Below are 18,513 nucleotides of genomic sequence, written 5' to 3'. Positions count from 1 at the left end.
TCTGGTCCAGGTGTTGGTGATAAAATGCTCCACAGCAGCCCGGTGGAACAGGACTGGTGAGGAGTCAGTCACCTGGCAGACCTTTAGCTCACATCCATCTGCTTCTCCTTAACACTGTGGAAAGAAAGAAGGCAGAGAGCGCTTCAGGTGGAGAGTAGGATGGCCAAAAGGCCATCCAACCAATAGAGGTTTCTAGGGAATGAGCCATATCAGTTTTCAAACTGGGTAGGAATCGGTTGAACACTGTGACTACATGAATTGTGCTGGTAGCTTCTTTGGCACAGGTGTATGCCATGTGTTGCCATGGGCTTACGTCCAACTTTATATTTCCCACATTCTTGATCTACTATCCTTCCTGCATCTCTCTGCTCTTCAATATCTAATGTGAACATGGCCTTATTCCATAGCTTGCATTGATTATTCAAAGCCAAGCTATTCTTTTCAACTGATACAGTAATGTATTAATAACTAAGAGGGCATTCTTCACTGGCAGGAGTGCAAATGAGTGTATCGTCTGTTATTTGACAAGCAACTAGAAATGTATAGAGACATTAGAAGGTAAACCAGCTCAAACAACAGTTTCCTGGTTTCTGCAAGACTAAACATAAACACCAACTCACTACGTAGTGAGCCATGCTCAGTGGAAATTAGCAACGTAGTAGGCACATCTTTTACCAATCTAATTGCTGGAATAAACCATATGGTATGCATTTATCAAAGAAGCATGAACATGACTGATAGCCCCGCTATAATTAAGTATGGCAGTATAGCCTTGTTGGATTTTATGAATGCTCAAAAAATGTCAAAAGAAGACATACTGTAGATACTTGGCTCTGTCAGGCATGTGATCCCACTCCAGCTGTAATTGAAAGCTTGTGCTCTGTTAAAAACTTGATCAGCCATTTCGTAATTACCTTTGATCACATCTATTCTGTTTTGTATCCAACCTCCAGAAGAGGCACAGGCAACTTTGCCAGTCCCAAATCCTAGATCTAAGGCAGATGGTGCGGCCGGGCACCCTCACATATTGTCCCTCCTCAAGCCTCAGCTGCTATTTCAGGTACTGCTGATGAGCCACTCTGCATGTGGCTTGGAAACGCAGCCTTGGGACTGATGTGGTACAGCATGTCCCAGATAGCTGTTGGTAGAGACTGTAATCAACTTGGAGAAACTGTAGAAACTTTTTGGAGAGTTTGTAATCTTTTATGGCAGAGGAATACATACAGTGCATTCAGCAAAAGTAACAGATACTTTTTTAGAGAGAGCGATTCATCACAAGGTTAATTGGGAGCATCAGGGGAGAGCATGTTACTGGGTTCCAGAGAGGGGGAAAAAAAAAAAAACGTATGTCTCTGGCCCTCTCACAGTGGGTGAGTTGTTTTCACTGAAGCCCAGTTTCTCTCTCTGCAGGTCAACATTGTGGGTCAGTACCCATCCTGCTTACAAGGCAGTTTCTTTGACAATGGAACAGGCCTATCTGGCAAATCAGAAGCCGTTCTGAACTGCAACTTTGGACATATTTGTTGCCATGAATGGGGTTATTGGAAGTATGTGATGTGGCCTCCAAAGGAGCAATTGGATAACATCCAGTTTAGAAACAAAAGGGCTTTGGTCCAAACTGATCACCACAAAGACCAAACAGCGCTCTTTCATTGTCCATATCGACACCATGTGCGTTCTGGGCCACATTGACTGAATGTTCATCAGTCAGCTGGATTTGTTGCTGACTGCTTTATAGGCCCTGTTTTAATTCTGCAAGCCACTCATGTCAACATGAACCCCAAAATGGTTATAAAAGCCTATGGAGCTTTGTTGGATTGATTGTTTGCTCGATAGGTAGAGAGAGAGAGAGAGAGTGAGAGAGAGAGAGAGAGAGAAATGCAGTGACAGACTGTTTTTTCAGCAACATTACACCATTTCTTTCTGTATCCTGTAGCGTCATTTCTCAACACGGTGCACAGGTGCTCTCATCTCCTCTCAGCTCCCCAGTTTGAAAAGGATCACAGAGGGCTTTGATGTCCCCACCACACACTCTCCCCACACCCAAATCCCTCGGCACAGAGGCCACACGTGTTTACCATACAGATGACCTCAGAATGGCAGGAATGCACCATGTAATAGTAGAGGAACACTCGCAATGACACTAAGATGGATCTAACTTGAGAAAAAAATGTGGATTACAGTGGTTAGCGCGTTAAATAAATTCAAGGTCCCATGTGTGAGTCTGTGTGGGTTGTGTTAGTTTTGTGAGAAAGCAGTCAGACAGCTGATGTTGCCTGCAGCAGGGGGTTCAAATGAAGCATCAGTATGATCAAAGGGAGCTGTTTGGCTGTCCTTGAACACTACAGTAACTTAGTTATTCGTTTCAAATATTTGCCATTGGGTTTAGATAACTTTCTCTCTCTCTCTTATATATATATGCCAGAATCAGTGGTCATAATCTAAGGCGGACAAACCTGAAAATGCTGTACGTGAACACTTGCTGTATGTGAAAAGTTCAAGATCTACAATCAAATGTAAAAACAGTAAAAACTTTTCCATTATCCTCTTTTGGTAAACAAAAACCAAACCTCCACTGATGATCAGTTAAACTATTTTATAAGCTTTATAGTTCTTAGGCACCATAAAGCTTTACGTAAGAATCCCCTACTCTCGTACCCAATTTATTAAGGACATTTTGATCCTCAGATGACATATACTGCCATTCAAAATTAGCAGTCACAGAGGTGACAAAAGGTTGCCGTTTTTACATATGAAAGGGGTTTCGTAAAACACCACTTTTTTTGTCAAACACAAAAAACGGTTCAGTATAAAAGGAGAAAATAAACTGAGAAAATAAAGATCTGCCTTAGTGTGGACATGGCCAATTTTCTTGAGCTAAAAAGTGTGTTTGCAAAACATGTCCTATTTTGTGGAAGTGCTAGACCTGTAATTTTCTCTGACAGGTGGGTTGCCTTGCAGCATTAATTCCTCCATACTTCAACTTGGTGCTACAGCTTCAATTGCCAATGTTTGACTCAGAAAATGAATGATTTAATGAGTTTCCATGTGCAGTCATGAATGTAATTGTGTTAAATGATCCAGTACGCTCCTTTGTGTCAGTGCCATGGTAGCTTTGTTTTAATCCCCACATCCTTTGGAGATGGAAGCAATTGGAAGGTTTACCCATTTATCAAAAAGGCCTGGTGGACTTGCAGTCACATTTAAACACAACTACCTTCTTCATGGACACGGTCATCTATACATTTTACCAGTGACCTGAAGTTTTGAGTTCTTGGTTGAAGCCAAGCCTCTACTTCGCCGTTGATATCCCATCATCCAAGTTAACGATGCCTGTCGTTCGCTGTGGTTGAGAGTGTAGCTGCCGTGATAAGCATTCAGTCAGATTTAGTTTTGCTGGAACGCCTCTCATGTGTCACGTCTGTTTACATCAAGTGGTTTATTTCCTGGTGAGTGCCAGAAAGGAAGTAGCTGCTCCTTTTAAAATGCAAGAAATAATAAACGGTTTCTAAAAAAAAAACCCCAACGTAAATGGTTAATTTATCAAGATTGTGAGAAGATTTAATGCTGATGAATGGAGGGGAAACTTGTGGTAATTTGATTACTGCATTAAGGACACGTGCCCGTACGAGCACACACATAAATGCAGCTCTCACCCCTCATTGACGGGAAGTTTTCTAATTGAGTCAGCAGTTGATTGGCCATTAAGTAGCTTGATGTACTGAGCTATTGATGATTTCCTTTAAAGGCTCTCGGGGATCTTTCGGCTGTTTTTGCAAAGGCATTTGTTGCTGTCTTATTCTCTCATCAAATGCCTATCTGTGTTTCAGTCCACTTTACTTCCATATTAATGAGAGCATTCATTAGGCAGCAGGTTGGCCAGATTGAAACTCTTGGCTAGGATGGGTTTTCACTGTTGGTGTTTGCCTAGCTCCGGTTCAGTTTAGTCTCTAGTTCCAAGTGATGTTGACTACAAAAGCTGAAGTTCTCATTGAAATAAACAAAAAGAATATTTCTTTTCAGCTGATTATGGGGTCAGAGGCAGGCAGACAATGACAAAATCAACTGCACATGAAAATGATTTTTTAATGTTGTAGTAACTACAATAAATTACAATTACAGACTGCTACACAAGATGGAAGCAGCATGTGTCTGTCGTTACACGGAGCTTGTAATCATCAAAGGAGGAAAAATAGTCTATTGGCTACAAAAACAGCCAAATTATTTGATGTGGTAAAGTTGCAAGTTGAACCTCCCTGCCTGAGACAGAAAGACACTCAACAGGACAGTTTCTAAACTATGACTAACCAAAAAAAAAAAAAAAGAAAAATGATTCATTGTGACATTCTGAAAGCTGGTAATTGCAGCAGAGCCGCTATTCAGGAATGGCCTACATCTGAAACTGGGCAGAACGGCATAAGCTGCTATAAAGGGCAAAAAACTGGAGGGCTGTGCAACATAACATAATAAGATGGTTTAATGAATAACACTCGTTCATATGGGCTGGGATTTATTTAACCATATATTAATATGAAGTGCACATGACAGTGTTACAAATCAGTATTGTCCCAGTGCTGCATGAACTTTTTTTGTTCAGTACAATATTGGACGAGTACAGTAATATGATCTCATTTAAAAGAACCCGGTGTATCTTATGGTGAGGACACTGCACTGTCACGATGTTCCCATATTCCAGGAATACTGTGTCTCACAGCTAAACAAAAGAGTTGATGATAAACAATGACTCATACTCCTTTTATGGACTCAAAAATCAGCGCGCAAGTAACATAACCAGATCAGAAATGGGTGATTTGTTTCTTGATTTAATTCTCTCAAATCCCACTACACATATTTATAGCTGCTCTCAAGGAATGGCCATACTCTCATATATTGGTAGGTGTTTACTTTATAATCACCACATCAACTGTAAGAAGGGAAAATATGATGCATGTTAAACTTTGCCCCGAAAAAATGGTCCTTGTTCAGTGCCGCCGACCGTATTATTTATTTTCCATATGTTGCCAGAAACAGCCACTAAGACCTTACAAGCTGTTACCTTTTATAATAGCACCTTGTCCCGTGAGTTGTACAAATCATTTGTGAAGGCATGTTGCAGCTTTAGTGTTTTCTGCCTTTTTAAGATGAGGAATCACTCTCTGCCCCTCTCTGTTGTCTGTGTGGTTCTAAATCACCTCATTAATCTGTTTCCTCTGCTGAAGATGTCTGGCCCAGGCTACCTTCCATTAGAAGAAATCCATTATACATGGCCCTGGCCAGGCAGGACACAGGGAGGGAACAATTTGTATGTATGTGTGTGTGTGTGTGTGTGTGTGTGTGTGTGTGTGTGTGTGTGTGTGCGTGCATGTATGTGTGTTAGATCTTAGTTGTCCTGTCGAGGATGTAAATTTAAATGAGGGGGCACTCTTGACAGGCGTGATTCCTCAGAAAAGACCTCAGAGGGTAATTTACCTGCAAATACAACTTGTTTAAGTGAGGCCAGCCCCTCTGCTTTTTTGGGACTTGGGTTTTCAGTTACAAGCACTGATGAGGGTGTGTGTGTGTGTGTATGTGTGTGTGTGTAGCCCGCTCTACACTGTAACTCCGGGTGTGATGGGAATCAGGTTCCATTCATCCTGGAGTTATTTTCAGCTTTAATGAAACACCTGAGACCACTGTGGCCAACCTCACATCCCCACAAGCATTCCAAAGAGCCATAACTAAGGGATAATAAGCTGTATTCAGTTGTTTTCTACTACTGTAGTGTACATGTGCTGTCCTTTTTTTGCACATCAGTATATTTTAGATGAATGATGTTTTCCTGCTGATTTGTAGATCTGAGTTCAACTAAGGCTGAATGATTCAGTGTTTGACTCATTCAAGATTTGAAAGAATGATTGATTTTGTGCCTAGCCTATGGACTTACAAGACAAACAACAACCAGGACGGTTCCCCAATTTCAAAAAGAGAACATTTAAAACAAATGACAATTTCTATAAATCTCCACATTAAAGAGCCAACTTCAACATATTACCTTCAGCTAACCAAAGCAAATACAGATTCTTTATGTGATTTTTTTTTTCAAACAGATGATTAAAATAAGTGTAATTTTCAAATTGCAAGAGCTGTGATTTTAATTTGGGGTAATGTATTAAAATTATAAGAGATGAAAATCAGCAACTCTTGATTTTGCCAGTTGAATGATAAATGGTATTATCATGTTATCGCTCATCTGTAGCCAATTAACTCCTTGCCCTTGTCTGCTCAGCTTACTGTTTGCACCCAGTGTCTTAACTATGCTGATCAAAGATGATTTTCTCCAATAAATAACACCTGGAATGACTACATCATATCTACATTTGTACATCATATTTTCTACCACATTAAGAATCTCTTGATTTATCACCAGAAGATACAAACTGTATTTCTTGCCCTTCACGTTCTGCCTCCATCCTGACCTGTGTGTTTGTTTTCTTCCTGTGTTTTCTCAGAGATCCGGGCCCAGTTGGTGGAGCAGCAGAAATGTCTGGACCAGCAGACAGAGATGAGGGTCCAGCTGCTGCAGGATCTGCAGGACTTCTTCAGGAAAAAGGCAGAGATTGAGATGGAATACTCCAGAAACCTGGAGAAACTGGCCGAGCGCTTCATGGCAAAGACTCGCAGCACCAAGGATCACCAGCAGTACAAGTGAGGAGACGAGTTTGTTTATGATGTTATGTGGGTTCATTTTTGGGCCTGGGAATACTAATAGTCTGCTGGTCTAAAAAAAAAAAAACCCAACACATTTGATTTTGGGCAGTCATATGGAGCTCATTTTCACTGTAATGTTGATAGAATCACTAAGGTCTAATATGATTCTTGTGCTGATGAGCTATATCAATCTTCATTTCATATTCAAAGTCAGTCAGATGAAGACAGAAAAGCAGCTCAGTGACATCTTATTTTCATTGCCGTCTCATGTCTTCATCACAGAAATCACCCTTTCTGAAGCTCTGCTGCCAGGATGCTCTCTTTTCTTACAGTGATGTTTACCTGTCTAGCGTAGGAAATTCATCTTTACAAGTTAATTCCTTGCTATGATTTTAATTCTTCTAAGATGTACATTTTTCCGCTTTCACAACAAATGAAATTGGATTGGTACAAAAAAAGAATACGGCATAAAATTGAACATTTTCTCAAACTGATAAGAGGAAACTGCTGCCTTTGTCATCTTTTCCTTTCTCAATCTATCTCTTCTTTCTCTCTTCCTCCCCTAACCTCTCTCTCTTTCTCTTGACACAGTTCAGTGTGCTGTAGTTTTTGACCTTATTAAACTGTAGGACTCTACTCATGGAAAAAGCAGACATTAGCATATTGTTTGAACTTGTGGTGGGAACAAAAATAAAACGTATGTTTGTCCTCGCCGTCTGCAAATAGACCCTGCTCTCTGTATGAAACTCCAATGGCTCTAGCAGCTGTGTGTGCCCATGTGAGTAACTGGTGAGGGGACTCTGGTATGGCGCTCTGTGGTTTTCATCGCGTGATGTACAGTCTGGTCACTTGATTCACAGGGCAAACATTTGGCAAGTACCTAGGAGCGTATTTCTTAAGTAAATACAAGACGTCTGAATAACATTAAAAACCTTCCTGTGGGTTTTAAATCGCGAGGTCTATATTTTTGTATTCACATAAACAACACACATACAGTAAGGCTTCTGTGTTCCCCACATTCTCTCGGCTGTTTTCTTTGGACAGATTTGTCTATGGTGCGTAAAAAGATGCATTTTCATTCCCGTCCGTAGCCTTTAGCCAGCATTCAAATGACAGGTCAGCTTGGCAGAGCAGCAAAATGCTAAAGTAGCATTAAAATGAGGGGGCTAAATCTCTGGGTAATTAGTCTAGACAAGCTGCATTCAAAAGGGGGCCAGCGCTGTGACTGTCAGTGAAGCGACATTTCTGAATCCGGTTTACATAACTGATGGTGAGACAAGTTGACAAGACATCATTCTTGTAGTTAAAGCTGCATTAATATGCAGTATGTGTAATAGGTTTTGTTTGTTTGGAGGATAATTTTTCCCCTTTTCTTCCGAAATTGGAAATTCTCAGTTCACTGTGGAGAGGACGGTGGTCACGAGCCTCTTTTAGATACACCAGTTACTTTTGTTTCACCGTTCATCGTGAATCTTTACCAGCGGGACAAAACACAAGCAGAAATTGATGCTATCTCCTCAGAATCCCAACCTGATTTGTAAAGGCCCTTTTTGCTCGTGAAGCTACGGGAGACATGATCCCACACTGGCTTCCCACCCAGCTGCAAACCCTTGCCATTCAACCCGGGTCTCTGCAGGTGGTTGGTAAATGTTTTCATTTCTGCCACCGATATGTCATTGTATGTCCCACAGGTCTAATTCCGTCACTCTCATGCTCCTTAGGCACTAGGAAAAAGTTTTGGCACAGTAGAAGTTGAGTCCTATCCTCTTCAGGAGTGAAATAAAGTTAGTGTTTGTCAGAAAGCACAGAGTTTGTGCCACCTGTGGGAGTATTGCGCCAGCTCTCTGTTGGAGAGGAATCCATCTCGCTTCAGGGGAAGTGTCCTGTGTACTGCTGTTCAGCTGTCGAGTCTGACAAAACTGCAGGCAAGATTGCTCTAGAAAGTAAAAATGCCAACTCTTATAAAAAAAGAAAAGAAAGAAAAGAAAAAAAAAACTGATGTTTTTAAAGACACAGAGATTGTCTCAGACTTTCAGCTTTAGGGGTTCTGGACGACATGTGAGCCTCTCAGAAACATTTTTATATTATATGTCTGATGTATAATTAAATATATTAAACACAATGAATAATTCATATTCTAATTTTTATTTGATTAAGCTAATTAAAATATAAAAATTAAGCCAGCAAATTCTTGTGAAGGTCTGTAAAAAAGCAAAGTGCCTTTTGGGAGAATAAGAGGAGTTGAAGATAAAACAAAATGATAAAAAAAATAAACACGCTAACACACCAACCTATTTGCCGCATTCAGAAGCTACAGATGTTTCTTCTGCCGCAGGTTTGTTTCACCTGCTGAAAGTCATCGCCTCCAGTTGTTAACAAAATCAATTTAAGCAGCTACAAAGACATCCTGCCTCCTTGACAAACACACTATTTCATTCCCAGTAACACGTATTGGCCTACATTTCCTGCTGGTGTGGCTGTGTTGCACCACAGTAACAGTGATTTGCAATTATATCAAAAGTCGCTTTACTAAATAATGAAATACAGTATGAAGAGACTTTTGTGTTTTTTTTCCCTAAAGTTCTGTTTTTCCTCTTCATTACCATCAGAGGTAAAAACTGTTAAAAATGTGTGCTGTAATGGGAAAATGGGAAACCGTCCCAATTAAACTTGATACTTAGCTGTTGTAAAGTCAAGTAAGGAAACACAACAGAAACGCATGCTGTTCAACACGAGACATGATCATCTCTCTGTGAGCTGTTTATAATGGAGTTTAGTCAGGAAATACTGCAGAGGAACACGCAGCACGTAGCCTCTAATTGTAGCAGATGCATCAGGGGGTTTAGACATCGAACGGCCACTAATGACAATAAGGAAAAAGTTCAATTCCACCAGTGTCATCCTTTAAGACAGCAGTTATCAAACCTTTTGTCTTCTTCAGACCCCTCGTCACAACTTGTGTATGTGAGGTGTGAGAAGATTAGACATAGAGCGAGTGTTTCATCCGAAGAAGTAAAAATATCTAGTGTTTCTCTAGAAAAAGAAAAGAGAGGACAAATTAGAAATATGATTTTAACGATGACAATTTTTGTGCAGCAGGAATATGTTTTTTCTTATTCTTTACCATCCTGTCAATCAACACTTAACCTCTCAGATTTATCTCGTGGCTCAGGAGGTCCTGAACTCCAGGTTAGGAACCATTACTTTTAAGAATTAAGCGGGTTTTCGAATGAACACACCCAGATAAACAGTAGCAATGCACGATTACCTGGTTAGTCACCCTGACAACCACACCTCCTCAAAGAATCAAGATTTTCTGAATATATATTCATGTATGGACTGGAATACCGTTCATCTCTGGATAAGCGTTTATTCTTCTCAATTAAACCGCACCGAGAGAAAACAACAGGGCCACATTATGATGTCCAGGCCACAGCAACGCTCTGTCGGAGTGCTATTCAGTCTGCCGTTCATTTGTGTTCTAGCGGCTGTTTGCAGAACACACACACACACACACACACACACACACACACACACACACACACACACAAATGAACAAATATGGGCAAACATTCTCCTCTTGTCTCTCCCGCTCCTTCTTAAACACACTCATACACACGTGCATGCACACAACCAGATACTGTATTATGCAAAGTTTGTTCAGGGAGGGATACGGAGATGGTGCTCAGAGAACTCATTGAATTATTTATATTGCCAAAGCCACAGCGGGGATCATCTTAAATAGGCTGCTTTTATCCAGAATTAGGGTTTCTGGTTAAAGGACTTCCTCTCTTTGTCTCGAAGGATAGAACGTAGGTGTACAACATGCTGCGGCTGCATATTGTAGATATTGCTAAAAGTTACTGTCTGCAGAGAATTGAGCACGAGCTGCAAAGTGGAGAAAATTCTTAAAAACAATCTAATTTGACTAAAGCTCAACGCCATTTTCGTTTGGACGTCTTCACTGGAGGAGTGATGCGTTGATAAAGTATATCAAACTGTTTTTATAATGTTACACAAGAGCTCAGCCAAAAACCTTCACCCTGTTGCTTGCTTTTTAGTTTTTAAACTTAAATCTTCTTGTAAGTGATACACTCAGGCCAACTGGATTTGCAGTGATCACGTTGCTTTGGTAGCAGCTGTAAGGCCACATTGTAGATGAACGTCAGTCACTGTGTTGCAGCTATAAAGGCCGCCAGCGCAGTTCATTAATGAAAGATCTTATCAGTAAGGCAATAGAGGACTTTGCCATTTTGCCTCCGCTGCTGATAAGAGCTCCTGTTTCAATGCCCTGCATACTTAAGTGGTAATTTTCATTCATTGTTAGCAGCCCGTTATTGTATGAGCATGCAAGTATGTTGACATTGACTCAGTGACTCCTGGATTTAGGTTGCGAGAATAGACAGAACACACACGTTCAAAAGCATTTACAGCAGCCAGCAAGTTTCAAATGAGCTCGTCTCCCTACCGGCCTCTCCAGGACAGTAGTTTCTAGAGCTGTGCCCTAAAATTGATGTGATATCAGTGAGGTGAGGAGCTGCACAGAGCCCAAAGGATACTTAAAGACAATACCCATCCCAGCCACAGCCTGATCACCCTGCTGCCATCTGGCAAGAGATACAGAAGTATCCGCTGTCGTACCACCAGACTACAGAGCAGCTTCTTTCCTCAGGCTGTGAGACTCTTCAATTCATCCTCTTCACTACAACATAAAAAATAATTTTGTTCATGTGACTTGTTGTTTGTTGGTCCATTTGTGTGTGGCGTTGGGAGGCTACGGACTACATTTTGTTATGCAACCTTGTGTTGTAAAATGATAATAAAAAAGATCTTGAATCTGTCGGAGACCCTTCAGTCGACTGAGATCCTTCAAGTCGAGCAGTCGTAATGAATAAGCCAATCCTGTTGAAGATGAGAAGTTGTTATTTGAAAGCAGACAATTCCGTGAATTTATTTAAAAATGTCAGGTCTACTGTTTTTATTTTCATCTTAAAATAATTCCAATCTTAAATCATTTCATTTGTTAATTTATTCTTGTTTAGATTTTTTTGTTTTTATGTTTAAAGAGAAATAAAGAAGTAGGCCTATCCTGTTGAAGAAGAGACGTCAGTTATTTCATAGTGGACAATGGTATGAATGAAAACTATTTCTTTTTTTTTATTCATACATGTTTCGATGTTTAAAGTGAAATAAAAAAAAATAGGCACTAAGAAACAGAACAGAAACACAAACAAAAATACATGTGTGCTGCCTGTCTCATTATTCCAACAAATCCATATAGTAAACCAACATTATGTGTCAGCAACTCAAACAGGCCGCAATTCAAATCTTGAATCATATGCACCTGTCTTTTATTGATTTTTAAGTGCTCAAAAATATGTTCCTGGACTCTGTTGCATTTGACTATGTCAATGTGGTTGAAATCATCACTGTAACTCATGCCAATTGATTTTCTGATTGCTAGGTAGTCTGTATGAAAAAAAAAAAGGAAGGAATAGTTGAATCTCCATATCGAACAGCCAAATCTGATTCGACTGATAAAATTCAGAGTCAGGTACAGCTCTAGCAGTTTCCCGTTATACCTGAGTCTCTGCCTCCTGTGGCCCGTCTATCTGTCTGTGTGTCTGTCTGACTGAGTTCCTGCCCTGGCTGAGGGGGAAATGATGACATTGAGAGATTTTCCTGCCATTATGTGGGGTAAGCAACTCCCAGAGGTTATTTTGTCGTCACGGCCTGTCAGTCCCAGCTTGTTTTCTCACTCTGTCCTCTTTTCACTGCAGGCCTTCAGTTTGATTTTAGTAGGTCAGCCCATTAACAAACATACATGGTGCTTGAAGAAATGTATTCATGATTCATGGGGAAATAACATTTGGGTGCAGCAGTGATGTCCCCCAGAGTTTCTCTAGACCTTTTTGTAATTTTTGCCATCCCTACTGTGTAACACACTTTTACTTTATTTTCTCCTTTGACTGTTTTATAATGAATTCTGGGTCATCCTTGTGTTTGATATCAAAAAAAATAGGCTTCATGTGAAAGAAGGGTGCTGCTTTTGTTGACTGCCTATAGTGTGACATGCTGAATTTTTATAAGACGTGTGCACGTACTGTATCAGTTTAGCTCTGGTGCTGTGAATTAGGTCAAACTATTCACAGTGAGGGGTCCTGCTGTGTTGCTTTAAGGAATAAGGTGAGTTCCAGCAAATTCAAGTGCTGGCTGAAAATACATCGGCTAATCCTGCCAACAGGCTGCTTTTACTCGAGCTATTTTGCATCCCTAATCAAATTAGCTTCATCTTTTTAACAACTGGGGCAAAACGGTGACAGGTGGTCAGAGGGACATCAAACATAAAGCAAAGGACTGCTGTTGAGGAGGCTATTTTATATATTTTTGCAGAGGTCCATGATGTCCAACTTCATGTCAGTGGTCACCTGGACATTATGCAACTGCACATGCAAAAGTGAGCATGAATTAATAAACACACAAGCACACACACACACATGTGCTGTCTTCACACGTCTAGATTTAGGGCCATAGAATGGAAGTATCGCACTCTACTGATACATAATTCAGAAAGGATTTATGGTAATTGCTCTTTGACAGTGAGTGTGTATGTGTGTGTGTGTGTGTGTGTGTGTGATGCTGTCCAGCGGTCCTGCTGCTGTAGCTCTGGTACTGCTTCTTTTTTTTTTCTCTCTCTCTCTTTTTCTAGCTTTCTCTTGCACGTGTAGCCTGGGCATGTGGCACCAGTGCATCACTCAGCTTTTAGCTAAATCAGTTTTTTTCATTCAGTGTTTTACTGGTAGGAAACGACCGTGCTCTCGAACACTCGGATGTTTTTCATGTCAGCCTGTTTGGCTCTGCCTTTATCAAATGCATTTTGCTTCCTGTTTTTGTGAAGTCTAAGGGAAATTTTCAGCCGGTTGGAATGTTTATCAGCTGTTCATTTGGAGAAATGCTTGATTTTTTTTTTTTTTTTGCTCTTACAGCAGATGCTGTGCCATTGCTGAAGGCTAGTTCAGGGCCAGGTCACTTGCAGAGTGCAGAGTTTCACCTGTTGTGTTGACAAGTGCTGACTATCTATGCAAACTAACTTTGTGAGGAGAGAGCAGAGGCGAGTCTCCATATGGTTCCTGCAAGGCTTGACCCCAACGACCCAACCTTTAAAACTTCTCCAAAACACGCACATGCGCAGAAACACACGCTCATATTCTGTGCTGCTCTTTGGCAGGCAGGAGGAATGTTATAGATTAACCCAGAGGAAGTCAGCCTGCAGGCCAGTGCTTACGCAGGGCCCCAGCTCACTCTGGCCTGGACAATGTCCTACAGTTAGCTTGGAAGCAGCAGCACACAGCACAGGAAACAACTCTCAGGCTCTGCTGTATGTTTTACTCTTTAGCTTTTTTTTTTTTTTTGCACTCAGATCCCTATCTTTCCCCTTTGCTGTGACTTCTCTCCCCCTCCTTGTCTGTCTTCTACTGTCACAGTTCATATGTAATAATACTTTTCAACTTCACTTAAAATACATCCATGGCTTCTCCCACTTCATTCCACTAAGTGTATTTAAAGCCTGTGGCACACTCTTCCCTAGTTGAAGGAAGTCCGCTTGGCTCAGAGCATTGCATGAGCTCTGCCCCAGAAATGTCACTGATACAAAGTATTTCCATTTTAACTGTGTAATATACTTGTAATATATGGAGAGTATTTTAGGTCCAGAACCAGCAGTATGTGGGACATTTAATACCAAGGGAGGCATATGACGTATCTCTCTTCTGCTTTTGTAACAGGCCTCAGTGCACTTGAGGTGTTTGTAGACATCCTGCTTGGCGAGGAACTGTCACAGTGTGACAGTGTGAAAATGACGAATATTATCTTAAGAAATTAGGGCTGAGACATCGACACGGTGACAGAAAACTGTAGCACTGATGCAAAAAAACAACCCTTTTTCCCTGGTTTATTTAGGAAAGACCAGAACCTGCTGTCGCCAGTCAACTGTTGGTACCTGCTGCTGAACCAAGTGAGGAGGGAGAGTAAGGACCACGCCACACTGAGCGACATCTACCTCAACAACGTCATCATGAGGTTCATGCAGATCAGCGAGGACTCCACGCGGCTACTCAAGAAGGTGAGGGTGGAAAATACAAAATATGTTCACACTAAAGCTAAATATAATTGTCAGGGCACTCCCAAAGACAATGCTAACACATGCTTACATTTTGATTATACAAGTGAGCTAATACCCTTGTAATTAGCTGTATTATAATATGTGTGATGTAAGCTTTGAGGCCCTTAAGTCATTTTCCAATACGGTAGAAATTAGGGGTAGGTTCTGTGGTTTTAGAGGAAAAAACAAAACATTCCTTTTAGGGTTAGGGTTAGAGAGGCCTTTTAGGTGGTTGGGCTGAGAAAGGAATCTAAAAGAGATTGAATAGAATGAAAAGAAATCAAAATTTTTATATAGCTGATGACTACATATTTGTAGAGAAAGTTTAAACTTTGGTAAATTAAAAGCATCTAATCTGGGACTCTCCTGGAATATCTTTGCATGATTGGCAGTTCAAAAAAAAAAACTCACACTGACACTTTATGCAGCCCCTCTGTTTAGCCTCTGTCTGAAACAGGTCCTTTTGGCTCCTTTAAGGCCCCCCTCCTAAGGAGCCCTCTCTGTTCTGATTGGCCAGTTCTTGGAAGCTGCCCCTTGGGAGACTTCCGCTGGCTACGGAGGCTAAACCATGCAACAAACTATAGTAGTATGATTTCACTACTTTTTCTCCTTCTTTACTTAAAATGTCAACTTCTTAAATACATCCATACATGTTTGAGCTGAAATCCGATCCTCAGTATGATAGTGGACGACGCAAACAACACATCGAACAGCCATAGCAACAAAGGCTACGGCACGGACGGCAGTTTATGGGCTTGGGCGAAAAGCTGACGTCAACTCGCAAGGTAGAAAAAAAGGTCACAAACAAAGTGTTCAGAGCAAGTTTTGGAACGTTGACTATGTTTAACATACCTGACATATATGTCCCCTTTAAAGACTGGGTACAAGAAGGTAAACATCCTTTTTGGTCCACATTAATGTCACTATGTTCATCTTGGGACTTGGGACTCATTTCACTCTGATGTTTATGAAATATCTTTAGAATAAATTCACTTCCACTAGTATTTGTCTCTCTCTCTATATATTTGTCACTCCCACGCGCTCACACACACAAGTGCTTCAACCCCCCTCTCTCTTGATTTTTATTATACCAATGTTTGACCTCTACTAAAACAGCTCAGATATGACTTTGTCTTTGATCAACAAAACAGAAGTTTGAACTCACCGCTAACACAATCCAGATTTTTCATAGTGGTCAGCAATGTCTCCAGTCACTCATGTTATATAAACAATCTTTCACTTTCAATTAACCCATTCATTTGGCAACAAAGTATATTTAGTTGCACGATAGGATATGTACTGTATGTACAGTATATATATTGATGGGATGAAGCTCTGTTGCAGTCCTGTGGTTTAGTTTTGTGAATTAGAGCAACGCAGAGGAGCCTCGGTCACCACAGTTTCGGATCAGTATGCCTCCACTCTCCCGTCTGAAGACTGTGGCTTCATGACCAAAACCGGGCCTCTGCTTGCCTGTTTCACCACAAAGACGACAACTCCCTAACAGATTATGAGCTCCTATGCTTCAGGAGTCACATGAACTCACCGCAGGCCCAAATTACAAAGTGGGCTTGCTTCAGAGGAGTGCCTTTTGTGTCAGTTCAGCTGCCACTTTTTCTTTCTTTCTTTCTAACTCCACTGTGCTGCAAACCTCCATCTAACCCTCCAAGTAAAAGTGAGGGTTTTTTTTTTTTTTTATTCGTTTTCAAAGTAATTAACATCTCTTCAAGCCTGCGGTTTCATCTGATTGTATGAGGGCGTGGTTTTTAAATACTCACCAGAACCCCCAGCACACAAACAGGAAGCTGCAGCAGTCATTTCCTTTTGATAATGTTTAAAGGCTCATGGTTCTACTAATGAGGCCAGATGTGAAACAGACAGTAATTTTTCAGATGTTACTCTCGTTGCCTCCCCTCACTCAACACACTTTGATGATCATAATGATAGAGTACCTTCAACGCTGATTTACAGTTTTTAGTGTAACTCTGAAGACACTTTGCTAAATCCAACCCGTCCCACCATTGCACCACCCGCATCATTATTGCTCTGGAATCTGCAATATCCAACCATATGTGCAATAGCTGTCCCTTTTAAAGTTTCTAATGCAGTTTCTCAGTGGATCCAGGTGACACTGTGCAGACAAACGGCAGTCTGGTGGGAGGTCCCGGTTCATAGGAGACCTGAGACACGGTTCGGCCTCTAATTAAAGCCTCTTTGAGCCTTTGATCTCAGCAGAGCTTCAGTAACGAGGCACAAACAACAGAGAAGTCCCCGATGTTACGTGGGCTCCCTCACAGCTTCTAGGAGACAGCTGTAGCGTTGTCATCCTTCCAGCACATCAAAGACTAGTGTTTTTATTTCCTTGTATGTTTGGGTCCCATGCTGTGAGGTGGAACAGTAGAGGAGGACCCCAGAGTAGCCCTGGTGTCTTCGTCAACATCCTCCGGTTGACCTGTTTGCCATTTGGCATGTGTGTTTATTTCTTCAGTTCCGTATTGTGGACATCTTTAATGACACTACAGCCGCAAATCCTTTCAGAAAGACCCTGTTTTTGCTTTCTTTGTTTGAATACAAGAGTCAAGTAGTGGACTTCTCTTTCTTTCTTTCTTTTTTCCTTTCTTTCTTTCTTTATGCTTGGACAGATCTTATCACATGTATTCAGTTTTCATTATTCATACAACTGGCTCTTTGTTTTACTCTGCCCTATTTTATTTATGGAAGTCACGTTCTGTGGCTGCAGCTACAAGCTGGATTTCTTAAAGCTGGAGGCAGTTTTTAACTTTTCCACAGGCAAAGCATGTGCTGAATAGTGTTCATTTTACAGTCGTGTATTTATGGCTGAGCGGAGGCCTACACCCCCAGTGTTTGATCTTCGCGCTTAATCAGCTGAAGATAACACTTGGTTTTACAATATATCTTAAAGGAATAGTTCAACAATGTTGGGAAATATGCTCATTAGCTTTTTTTTTTTTCCCAGAGAGAGAGATGAGTACATCAATATTAGCCTCATGTCTGTGTATTAAGTGTGTGGTTAGCCTAGCTTAGCATAAAGACTTGAGGCAGGGGGGGGACAGTCTAGCTCTTTCCAAAGTGAAAAATAGTCTTTTCGTCACAGTGAGGTTGCTAGGGTTGGCACCATTGGGCTTTTATAGAAACCAAAACCTGACCGTATCTGGCAACCTTCACTATAGCCAGATAAGCTACTGGTAAAAGATGGATAAATTGTCGTTTTTTATAATTCTACATTGTGTAACTAAGTTATTCATTTAACTACTAGATAACATTTTTACCAAATCCACCACCTAACTCTGTCAGACTTTCTACTGTGCATCTTAACAGCTTGTCTGTGTTACAGTTACAAGACACTCAGATCTAAACTCAGTACCCCACACACACACACACAAGCCCCACAGGGTATTCAACTGCCATCTCTATACCATGATTAATGTCAGTGGCAATATGAAACCCACCACTCCCCAAAGGCTGACATGGTTTCTCCTCTCTGGGGTTGTTTCATCTTTCTAATGTGGTTGGAATACAGATGGTACGACCTTAAAAGGGGAAACCCATTTGTAGGATCCTTTTAATAAATTGGATCGAATTGGAAACCCCCAATTCAATTGAGATTCCTTTAAAATGAAAGGAGGCTAAATTGTGCAAATCAA

General features: G+C 40.9%; 1 protein-coding gene across 4 annotated transcripts in view; it reads left to right on the top strand.

The window, feature by feature from the left end:
* srgap1a (SLIT-ROBO Rho GTPase activating protein 1a) overlaps positions 1-18,513 on the top strand; it is an 85,523-nt gene that overhangs the window by 25,638 nt on the left and 41,372 nt on the right. For all 4 annotated transcript variants that reach the window (XR_006404198.1, XM_044356787.1, XM_044356788.1 and 1 more), the window contains exons 2-3: positions 6,489-6,684; positions 14,647-14,809. Coding sequence is in view for 3 of the 4 variants with exons in the window: in XM_044356787.1 (XP_044212722.1) it covers positions 6,489-6,684; positions 14,647-14,809 (359 nt within the window). In the remaining variant the exon portion in view is untranslated. The remainder of the gene's footprint in view (positions 1-6,488; positions 6,685-14,646; positions 14,810-18,513) is intronic.

The sequence above is a fragment of the Thunnus albacares genome, chromosome 7, assembly GCF_914725855.1.
Source record: "Thunnus albacares chromosome 7, fThuAlb1.1, whole genome shotgun sequence".
Lineage (NCBI taxonomy): Eukaryota > Metazoa > Chordata > Actinopteri > Scombriformes > Scombridae > Thunnus > Thunnus albacares.
Note: the sequence above shows the minus strand (reverse complement) of the source record. Positions and strands in the feature narration are given on the sequence as shown.